At 31.5% G+C, this 12,787-nt stretch overlaps 1 protein-coding gene across 1 annotated transcript; it reads right to left on the minus strand.

The window, feature by feature from the left end:
- Positions 1-9,963: 9,963 nt before the first annotated feature.
- LOC112274650 (aldehyde oxidase GLOX) lies at positions 9,964-11,878 on the minus strand. The gene is made up of 2 exons (XM_090246203.1): positions 11,791-11,878; positions 9,964-11,627 (listed from the first exon to the last, which is right to left on the minus strand). The coding sequence occupies exons 1-2, from the start codon at positions 11,876-11,878 to the stop codon at positions 9,964-9,966; spliced, it is 1,752 nt and encodes a 583-aa protein (XP_090102329.1).
- Between the last annotated feature and the right edge of the window lie 909 nt (positions 11,879-12,787).

Consider the following 12,787-nt stretch of genomic DNA (forward strand, 5'->3'; position numbering starts at 1 on the left):
CACTTCTAGTTTAATTATTGTATATAAAAATCATTAGAACCTTGATTATTTCATATTAGTATGGATATTAAATTATTTCTAGATTTATTGGAGCACATTATTATCAAGATTTGCTTTTAAGATCACATATCAACCTAAAAAACAACAAGGTCCATCAAATGCACTTTTTGGACATTCTTATCTTGTATCAAAAGATGGAAATATAGCTTTAATCAATAAATAATGGTCATTTTGAAGCTTGCACAATTTTATTTTTTAAACAATAAAATCAATATTAACTATTGATTCAACTTTTTTCAAGCAAATTCAATTGAGTATGTCCTCTGATCTTCTTATTCAAGATATCAAGAATACTTCTTCTAAGTCTCAAGATACTTTCAAGTTTGAGTTTAAAAACAACCTACTCTATTTTGAAGATTGCTTATACGTTCCAGAAAGAGAAGTATATTTACATATTCTTCAAGCATGTCATGACTTTCAAGCAGTAAGACATTTTAGATACAATAAGACTTGGGAAATTAAATTTAGAGATTTTTGGTGGCCATAAATGTGAAAGATTGTGAAACACTTTGTATAATCATGTAATATATGTTTAAGATCAAAACTCTTCATCATCAATTCTATGGACTTCTCCAACCATATCTTATATCAAAACAACTATAGTCTTTTGTTTCTATGGATTTTATGATGGATCTTTCAAATTCAAGTTTATATGACTTTATATTTATGACTCTAGATTATTTTACCAAAATGATATATTTTGTACCATATGCAAAATATATTTCAAATGAAAAAAAAATTAAGCTTTTCTTTGACAAGATCTATTACTATTATGGATTGCCAAAGAATATTATATCAAATAGAAAGATATAATTTGTATTAAGTTTTTAAAAAATATTTTTTAAGTTATTGATGGTGGATATAAAATTATCTTCAACCTTTCATCCTCAAATAAATGAACAAATAAAATAGATGAATCAAGTTTTGAAACAATATTTAAGGTATATTATCAACTATCATCATGATGATTGGACAATTCTTTTTCTATTAACAAAGTTTCCACACAATAATTTGGTACATTCTTCTATTCAATAAATATTATTTTTTTCCAATCAAAGTTATCATCTATAACTTGATATTTTTGGCTTTTCAATAGTTGATAATTCTATAGCAAAAGATTTGGCAAATCATTTGTTAGAGCTACATGTAATAATAAAAGTGCAGTTAAATAAAGCTTAAGAATGACAAAAGCTCAATGTGGATATTTGTTATAAAGAAAAACCATAATTCAGTATGGATGATAAAATATAGTTACTTTGTCACAATATCAAGACTACTTGTTTTTGTGATAAATTGGACTATTGTAGACTTGAACCATTTCTATTTGTAAATAAATTAATCTTTTTTTTATTTATTATATCTACCAAAGTATATGAAGAACCATCTTATATTCTATGTATCTCTTTTTGAGTCATATAAGATAGTAAATATCTTGGAAAGAAAAAGAATCTTGTAAATACAATAAATAAGGTTTAGCCTTTTTATTGAAAATATCCATCAAAATCAAGATGAATAATAAAAAATCTTTGTTATAATAGAAACAAGATCCAATGAAGATAGAATTCTATCTTTTATTCTTATTTTTAACTTTTATGTATTTATGGTACTAATGAGATAGAGAATCAATAATTAGTAGATTCAATTCAAGAGCTATTATTTCCTCACTTATTACACAAGACATTGCAATTGTCACAACCTTCAAGACAACATAATTGAGATAGAGATCTTTAAGAATGACATATCTTTCTTCAAATAGATGGCAAGATACAATATGTTTTGTATTACAACCTTAGAAAAGACTTTTAATGTTTGATGATTTTATTAAAGGTACAAAAAACTCTTAACAATGTTTCAAATATTTTATTTGAAAGAAGTTATGAAGGCCTCAATAAAAATCAAATAATAAGGTGGTCTTCTTATCCTAGTATGCAACACTATCTATGATTGAGAGGACCTATCAACCATCTTTGAAGAAAATATAAATCAAAGTATGTGACAAATATAATTTGTTGTATCTTAAATTTCTTTAATATATGATGACTACTCCTTATAGATTTTTTTTTTTAAAGGAAGAATAATGTCACGGACATACATATTTATTCCAATAATTTCTTATTAAGTAGAAGTAGGTAAAAATAATTTAAATTTATAATAACTTCTAGAAATTTTTTATAAAAACTTCATAGACATGGTTTTGACTTTACACATTGTCATAGTAGAGAGAATTGTGTCAAGAAAGCATTGGACCTCTAGTTGCTACTAATTGCTCAAAAAAATTGTAAAATTATAAAATACAAGTATGATTTATATCTTTTCTTCAACGAAATAAATACATCAAATACATAAGTCTAGGATGTACAAGAGTATCCAAGATGTAACTAGATTTCTTAAATTCACTTCTATTCTTATAGAGATTCTTTTTGTATGTGTATTATTCAATAACTTCTAATTTAACTATATAATTGGATTTAAAATTCTTGACAAGTTAATTAATATCTTTGACTACTGTTATATAAAAATCCAATCATAAATTCATTACCAATCTTTGGATATTACCTAATCTCTAACAGGTGTTAAATAAGTCAATTTTTATGCATCTATACACTAATTCCTTTGTATCTCAAAAATTAAATATTCAAATACCATAAATTTTTTATGTGTAACTTTTTAATATAGTCATCTACATTTGTAAAAATTTTGAGCAAAAATTCGTCCAAAAATTCAAGACATAGAAAAAAACCAAAACCTCTATTCAAAACAAATCACTTACAATTTCAAACAACCATATCTCTTTCCTTATAACTCCAAATCACACATTTTTTTTCATCCAAATTCTACTTCAAAATATAAAAAAAATGAATTCAACATGCAAACCTTGAATGGATTTATTTGCCTCAAATGGTCTGTCTTGCCTACAATAGGTCGTCCTAAAGTGGTCCTAAACTCCAATGTAGTCCCAATTAATATCTCGAAGCCCATTGATTATGACTTCCAACCAATAGAAATGAAGTCTTTTGTCACTTATCTTAACTATCCACATAAAATGGTCTAAAAGTCAAATTATCATACTTTAAATTCAAAAGCCCTTCTAAACTTCTTTCTAATAAATTCGACAACTTCTATCTTTAATTACAAAACTTAAACTAAAAAATTAAATAAATTAAATAAATATTTTATATTTTAAATTATATTTATATTTTATTTTATTTTATTTTTAATTATATTTCAAATTTTCATAATATTTCACATTATTTTTATATATTATGTTATTTTTCAGCACAACAACATGATTATAATTCATTGATAGCTTAAAATTTGATCATCAAGTTAAACACATGTCACATGTATTAGTAGCTTGTGGAACAAGTCAAATATGAGGCATACATGTAAAAAACTTGCTTTGTAAGTTAAGATACATATCTTGCAAAATCAATACATATTAGAGATCCTATAGAACATTGTCACATAGCTCCTAGTTAAATAGTATATATAGATGCAAGAGTGAAGCCTTCTTCACTCTTATCAATGCCTTTCTGGTCCTAAGTCTTGTTTCAAGACTTTTTAATTATCTTGTCTTTGGCAATAGCCATTTTAATTTAATATATTACCATCTTTGAATGATTTTTTAATCTTTTTTGAATGACACAAGGGTATATGGAATTTTATTTTTAAGATTTATATTCTTAATATATTTTATTATATAATTCTAATAAAAATTTGTCAAATCTTTTACCATATGATTATCAACTTTTAAAAAGTCAAAAGTATCAATTTATGGATGAAAATCATAATTATTATAAAAAGATGGTTTTTAAATTAAAAAAATATTTTATTGTATATACAAATTTTATTGATAGCAAAAAGTATGTCCAATTATCTTGATTATATATTTCAAATATTGATCTAAAATTTAATTCATCTATTATGTTTATCAATCAATTCAAAAATAGAAGGTTGGAGATACTTTTATATCTACCTATAGTATCTTGAAAATAATTCTTCAAACTTGGATACAAATTGAATCTATTTATCAAATATAACATCTTTTGATAATTTATAATAGCAATAAATATTATCAAAAAAATCTAGTTTTTTCTTTATTTGGAATAGTTTTTGTATAGAAGATATATCATTTTAATAAAAAAATATTTACTATAGTAGGTATAAAATTATAGAAGCTTAAGATTAAAAAATCTATAATAAAATCTATAGAAATACATGACTATGGTTTTTTTCATACAAATGGTGGTTGAAAAAGTCCATAATATCAATGACAAAGAAATTTTTATCTTGAACAAATATTACATGATTGTACAAAGCTTTTAATTACTTTTTTTTATTTTAGACCACCAAAAATTTCTTCAAATTAATTCTAATATCTTGTTGTATCTAAAATGTAATGAAATTAAAAAATCTTAATTAAATTATGTATCTTCTTACTTAAAAATGCATTAGATATTTGGTTATAGAACGAAAAATTAAATTTTGTAACTATCCCAAAATCTTAATAGATTTTGATTAGTCAAGAATAATGTTATCCAATTGTAATTTAAGATATTTTAGTGCCAATATAAAGTGCTTAAAAATAATCTTCTAATGTCATGGACATAATCATGTAAGCTAGTAATTACATATACAAATAGGTAGAAGTAAGTAAAAGTAGGTAAAAGTAAGTTAATTCTATAGTATTTAATATGAAAGCTTTCTAGAAGCTTCATGGATGGTGCTTTGACTTCATAGGTGTCTTTAATTGACTTTTTGGATTAGAAACGTGGTCAACAAGTTGGCCATGTGCTACACATGTTGTTAGCTTGAAGATCAAGCTAACTATGTGACCCACACGTAGAAAAACTTGCTTTGTAAGTCAAGGCATGTGTCCTACAAAGTCAACACATATTGGAGGTCCTATAGAACGTCGCCACATAGTCCCTAGTTAGATAGTATATAAAGAGACAAGAGTGAGGCTTCTTTACTCTTGTCAACTCCTTTCTTGCTTCTATTCTAGTTTCAAGGGTCTCTAATTTTCTTGTTTTTTGGCAATAGCCATTCCAGTTTCTCTTTCAATATATATACTTGTTTATATATATTTTGGTACCTCTCTTTGAGTGAAGGCTCACTTGTCTGAATTGTTTTTTTATCGAGTTCTTGTCCTTGACATCTAAATATCTACAAACATGTATAAATTCTAATTTCTTTATTACTTTTATGCTTTTATAACTTTAAATTTTATTTACAAATCTTGATTATAATTAATAAACTTCAATAAAGAATAGATCTCAATCTAATTGTTTAAGAGGTAAGAAATTTTTCTCACTAATATTACTATAAACTTTTTATATATTTACATAAATATATCTCAATTTAACTTATTAATTGTGTAAAAAAACCAAAACACCACACAAATGTCTCTTAGCTGCCAATTAAAAGTTGATGAAGAAATTTTAGTAGCAATGTCTCTCCTTTCAATTTTTAATTTTAATTCAAAATTTATTTATAGCTTGATCATTAAATCTTTTAATTTTATATTAATTTTTATTCCATTGTAATTAAAAATATTTAAATTCTACAAAAATTATAATTAATCATAAAATATCTTATATCTAGTACATCCTTACACTTATGATTAAATTTTTATAAACATCTATTATATACAATTATTTATACAATCAAGAATTTCAACTATGAATGTTGTCTAAAATACATGAATAAACCAAGAATATTCACCTTAATTTTATTTTTTAAAGTCTTAAGTAGAAATATAAATCCTATTTTTGATTAGTTCTTTCAAAGTCATTCTAAAACGAAATATAATAAGTCCTTTGTTTTTGAAACAAGCTCTAAGTTAGTTCATTAATTCTACATAATGATTTCTAAATATCCTTGTATTTTGCCATAGGCAACCAATTTACTAGCTAATAGTCTAATTTTAACCATAATTTATATAGATTGTCTTTTGAATATCAATCCAATGAATCCTAAAAATCTTTTAATAAAAATCTATACTTAATTTTATCTTAGACTCAATCATATCAACTATTAATCTAATCTACCTTATTTTTTCTATTTTATGGCCATTTTAAGATAGTAGAAGAATTTTTATAGAAAAATACAACCTTGAAGGAAAAATCTCTTATTAACTTAATCTATTAGATATCAAGATAAGCAAGATAAACTAGAAAGCTTTCAAATAATTCTTATTTAAATATATTGAATTCTTGTTGAATAAAGATAATAAAGTATTAATTGAAAAATTCTTTTTATTCATATTTTCATCATATAATTGTGTTAGAATATAACATTGTGATGAACTTGAAGAATATGTAATTATGCTTTACTTTTTGGAACATATAAGCAACTTACAAAATAGAATAGATTATTCTTGGACTTAAACTTAAAAGTATTAGGATCTAAAAAAGACATTTGACAAATCTTATATTCCTTGCTAATAAGTGATCTTAAATACAAATCTTAACAAGGACATATTCTAAGAAACTTAGTAGCAATTCATAATGTGTGTTGATATAAAATACTTAACAATCTTACAATTTGTAGAAACAACCACTAGAATAGAAGTGCATTCCAAATAATGATGTCATTCTTGAAATAAATCTACAATTATAAGAAGGTTTTTTTTGTGTATCTTATATATATATATATATATATATATATATAATATTCAAGACGAATTTTATGGATTAGTTTTCATAAAAAATGTCTTGAAAAATTTAATGCAATATAAGATTGACATTGTAATAAAGCCATCTTCAAAACTTCAAAAAATTACTTTAGCTTCTTTGTTCTACTTAAATTTGTCTTTATAAGTCAAATATGTAAGTGAAGTTGCAACTTGAAAAAGGTTTTGAATAAAAATCCAATAGTAATTGGAAAATTCCAAAAATTGTTAGATGTATCTTATTATTCTTGAAATCTTAATTCTTGACTACAATATCTTGAATACATTAGATATGTGAAGTTATTGAGATTTGGCAATATTATCAAAAGAGTTATACAACCTCACATCATTAATTATAAGTATTTCTTTCTTAGTGTAATAATAATAACAATAATGGTTGATTTATTGATTACAAGATCTTTATTTGGTAACTTAATAGACTTTGTTATAAAATTTTCTTCTATCTTGCCTTCAATCAAAGTTTTTTTTTTTTTTTTTTTTTTTTTTTACTTATAAACAATTAGAAAAATTCTTAGTAACTTTGATCTTAAAAATTTGTAATTTTGACTTCGACTTGATATTTTTAATTCTTTAGAAAATTTTGGAGTGGTTCTTATAAACCAAATAGATGTTTTCTGGTCTTGAGGTTTCTTTTTAATTCTATTCAATTTGGTAATTATTAATGTAAATTTATCTATATATGCTTCTTGTAATTTTTTATTAATATGCTGGTAGCCTTTATGTCTTCTACATCCTACATGGTTTTATCCACTTAATTGGTTGTCTCTTGATTTTTGTAAATCTTTTATTGACTTAACTTTGGTGTCTTTATGATTTTTTCAATCTTTTATCTTATAGTCAATATCTAAGCAAAAGTTACATCTAGTTAGAAGATTATTATAGTTAGTCATGATAGTTTTTTTTTGAAATAGCATTTATAATTTAAATTTAAAATATTCATATATCACTTGAATATAATGATAAAAAAATTAAGATTCTAGTGAGACTTCATTGTAGCTTATAGCTTTTAAAGCTTGCTCTAAGTAAAATGAAGTCTCCTTAGAATCTTATTTTTAAAAAGAAAAAAAGAAAAAAGAAAAAAAAAGAAATGTATTAATTCCTTCAAAGTTCTTATTGTAGGGGTTTTATTGGCTTTCAATTTCTTTGTTGTGTAAAGATTTCAAATTGCCTTAGAATCAAAATTTGAGTTGCAAGATTTGAAGATGCATATTTTAGTGGAGGTATGTTATAAAAAGAGATGAATTATTTTCCAAGCTATGTCATTTGAATTTGATTTTAAATTAATAAATAAAATTCTTCTATACATTTTTTTCTTCTAGTATATTGCCTTTAATATCTCTATATTTTTGCAATACCTATAAGAAAAAGAGTTCCTTGTAGCATTTTCTTAATATTAAGCAAAATATTACCACATGATTAGCTTAATATATAGTTTTTTTGCAAACAATATTTGCATTTACTTAACCATCTTAAGATTATATATTAATAACGTAAATAGAGCTCTTGTATATATTATTTACAAAAATAAGAACTGTTTGTCTGAATTTTCTATCCAACTAAACTTCCATCCATCCATTCATCCAAACTGGTTTTTTAAGATACATATATAGATATATATACATAAGAATTACAAAAAAATCCAACACGACTATCTGATGCTTCTCTAAGAATCTCCTGCATCACACTCGTAGTTCTACACCTTGGAAATCTGTACAGGATCGATGCACTCACTGATGGTGAAAGCATGCGGTGTGATGGGCATTCCTGAGCCCAAGCTAAGACCGAGCTGAGACTGAGACTGGGCACTCTTCATCGCTGAGACGTCATGTTTTGACAACTAGCAGACTGGTGTGTAATCAATTTTTATGCAAATTATTTTCTGTAGGGTTCTTTGTTTTCTGTAACAAAAAAATTACACCATCAGAAGTATACTCAATCAATACAAAAAAGAGGGGGAAAATCATATTATTCATATTACATATAAGTCTGTTTGGATTCGAAACTTATTTACTGAAAATGAAAGTTTGTGGAGTTCGTAGGAGATTATATTAAGCACTTGGGTATATATGAAGTATTTTTCTATGTACTTGCAACAATCATCGACACTGAATTAAAACGAAATCGTATCTTTTTCAATCAAAAGTCATAATCAGCCGAACTTTGGGGTCAATTTAAATTCTCCCAACAACACCCATAATCAACGTATCAACAAACATGAAGGAAGAATTTAAACCAAGAAGTAGCTGCAGGGAGTGAACACTAACTCAGACCTATTTACAATTAAAAAAAACACAATGTTTAGTGACTCGGTGTTAACCTACTTCGTAAGAAAACCAATGAAAGCAGAGCTCCATCATTCTGCCAGTTGTCAAAACATTAAACTAAACAACAATAATGAGCATCACAACAAACGTGTGCCATAGAACTACTATATCGTGCATGGTACACATCAGCTTTCTGCCACCACTTATATCGGCAATGATAGACCAGCTGCACTTGTGAACAACGCACATTTCTATTTCCATCAGAAGATCTTAGTTACTAATAACCCTCCAGAATTCACCCTGCCTACAACAGCAGCGAGCTCCGTTTTCACTGAAAGGCGCCGAGCAGGGTGTTATTTGGCGGCTCACCCCTTTCACAAGATTCTGTCTGGATCGAGTCATGGTAAAGAAAGGAAAGTGGATCAAATAATTTAGACGCGATTTGCAGTCATCCCTAACTTTTAAGCAACACACGCAGGGAGCGGAATGTATTACAAGTATAACAACTGGTACAAAAATGTGGTCAACCTCTCATCTCGATTGAGACTAGAAATGAAGGTTGATCAAAGAATGGTATTTATCATTTGATTGCGTACATCGCCACTTGGACGCACACACACAGACGCTACTGTAACAGACGTCGACATGTATGGGAGCCGCTTTGTATATGTGGTCTCCGAATATAGACGGCTCTTGGAAGACGTTCAGAGATTGCTTGTGTCAGCTTCTACTCTTGGCGCTACGTCTGGTTGGATGTCTCTCGGTCGTTCGCCGCAAACTAATTTAAGAGCACGTTTACAAGCTATTGGATTCCTATGCTACGTTAAGGTGTCAAAAAATATACTGGCGACTTCAATCCAGAGTTCATCACCAGCATCGAATAGACACATTGAAAAAACACTTTTTTAAAATGTTGCAAAATGAATGGGTTGTACACTACTTAGACTACGCAGCAGTAATCCGCACCCAAACGGAGGGGCTGGGTGTCCCCTGATTGATCACTGTGAGTAAGTAGTACCCTGCCGGGGCGATGACGGTATTCGGAGGAGCATACAAAGTTGCAGAGAATGAGGTTCGCTTCGCAGGATCACTGACAACCGGGTTCGCTTTCAGTACAAGCATCCTCTGGTTCATGGAGTATGTGTGCGTGGTGAAGGGCGGCGCGTATAGATGGTACTTCAACGCAACAGGATTCTGACTGATCTCGAACGCGATACGGAAACTGGTGGCACACTTCACCACAGTGGGTGAGCTGACAATCTTCGGTCGACGAGTGTCATATGACTTGGCGATATAGTATGGACTGTACTTCTCTATTCGGAGTTCAGTGGGATATTGGACATTGCTGAATTCATATCCACGATTAGTGTTGCTCCCTGCGACGAAGACTTTGCCGTCAGGCAGCATCAGCGCTACAGAGTGGTACAATCGGGGAATAGTGGAAGCTCGCCAGGTGAAGAAACGGTCGCGATAAATGTCGTATGTCACAGGCGTAAGCACGGGTTCTCTAGCCACTTGCCAACCTGCAGTTCCTTTCCTTGCACCGTTGATGATCAACACCTCCGCTGTGGGAAGAATTAGCATGTCACCCATGATACGCGGAATTGGCATGTACACCAGTCTCCACTTCGCTGCTGCGTCGGTGAGCACCATCCGGGCACAAGAGGACAATGCCTCGTCGAAGATCCCTTTCCCTGTGTTGGAAAAAGCTTCAGGCTTTGCACCGCCGCAAATCAGAATCTCCGCGCGTCCGTAACCATCTGCAGCTGTGAGAGGTAGCAGCGCGGCGGCTGCTGACGCAGGGTAGTTACGAGGGCCTTCTGGGATCCTTGGGTACTTACGTAGTACTTTGTTGGCTTTGTAATCCAGTAAGATTGAATCCTGATTTGCGAAGATAAACAAGTTGCCATCAGGGCAGAGATTGACGAATGGATAGAGATTATGTTCTGACCCAGGGGTGAGGGTGTCGCGCAAAAACGGAAGGGAGTACAAGCCCTCGCCTTTAGTCCTGGGTTGAAATTCGAAGCTGAACGCGCGGCGGCCTCCGACGATGATCACACGATTGTCCGGCAAAATATGGTTGGAGGAGTACCAGCGACTCGTGAGTAGTGCGGAAGGCGCATTGGGATATTCAATCCAGTCATCCTTAGGACCGGGGCCAATGGTCCGAGTCACGTCCGCCCCATCAGCCCAGCCCCCAGTTTGCAACAGCGTGCCGTCAGCTTTGTGGGATCCTGATGAGCACCACGTGTCGGTGAAGATTTTCAGAGTCGTGATTTTGTTCGTAGCCAAATCCACCGCTACTGAATGCGCCGTGCAATCTCGTTTCGAACGCATGTCTTTGGGATTCTCCCGGCAGTACCCATCCTGATAGGTGATATTTGAGGCACCGAAGTTGGTTCTGTCAAAGAACACCACTCTGTTGCTGCGCATCAGAGTGGCTTGCATTGCACATACACCCGCATTCTCAACGATAACTTGCCATGAATCGGGAGGACCCGCATTAACGCAGTATCCTCCGCAAATACTCAGCACCACTATTACACACAAGAACCCTCGCTTTGAGACCGCCATTTTCAAGATACAGCCCCCAAGGCGACCAAAACCTGCTGCAAAAACTCCCTCCAATCACGAAACTCTCCAGTCGCGAATGATTACAAGTCACGGTGGTATCAGTGACAAATTAACCCATGAAGCACACAGCGTAGTGGAGTAAGAATTCGGGGGGTCCACCGCCAAAAATAAAAACAATTCCAACCAGCCTTCCACTACAAGGTGTGAATCGACACCAATCGCCAGGGACCAGCTGAACCACCAGAGCAGCTACTGCCCAGTAGTCCCATCGCTCTCTGGAGGGCATTATAAATGCCATGAAGAATGAAATCAAGGAGGGGCAGTGCAACACAAGTGCCGTCAAATTCCCGCCTCACTACATCCTGACACAACGGCCCCTCATTCGCTCTTCGTGGACCTACTCCCACTCTCAAGCTTTTTCTAAATTTTACCCCACTCTGCGCTTTGTGCGGCCCCTTGATTATTCGGGTCTACAGTGCCGAATCGGCACAGGGACCCTGGAGCCAGCCTGGTTTCAGCACAGTGCCCTTCTACAAATAATTGCTCCCTCGCCTTTTCGAATGCTCCTCTTGCTTAATATAGTGCATGCATCTCCTGCCTCACCGACCTCTTTGCCGCGCAAGCAGGCGGATGCTATTGAACACCGAGGATTCAGTCACACATGCGAGAGTGATGGTGCCGCTGAAGACAACAATGTTGCTCACATGATTTGGAGCTCATCCCATGGGACAGAAAGATTGCTAGTTAAGCTAGTTCCATTCAAAGATACAGAGATAGCTATCTAAGCTAATCTAGATAGAGTGCACGGAGGAAAGACTGAATGCAAAAAGATGGTGCAGGAGCCAGAGTTAAAGTCATACGACTGTGCATATTAGTAGGTCTTCCTACTCCCACCTATCCATTATTAATGAGGATTAGGCTTTTGTGGGTGAGTTGGGATCCCCTTTGTATCTTCTTTTTAATCACTTTGCAGTCAATGCTGTGAGGTCTCAGGAGAAGTGCTTTGATGTTGGCTGGAGGATTCCAGGTTGATGCTCTTTGTTCCACACTTTCCTCCCTCCATATATATATATATATATATATATTTATATTCTCATTCTCATTCTCACACACACGAGTCATGTGTGGTTTTGAATGGCTTTGGAAAAAATAAATGTTGGTTTCCAACTTCTTCTTCTTCTTCTTCTTCTTCTTC

Source organism: Physcomitrium patens, chromosome 22 (assembly GCF_059467195.1).
Source record: "Physcomitrium patens ecotype Gransden chromosome 22, ASM5946719v1, whole genome shotgun sequence".
Classification (NCBI taxonomy): Eukaryota; Viridiplantae; Streptophyta; class Bryopsida; order Funariales; family Funariaceae; genus Physcomitrium; species Physcomitrium patens.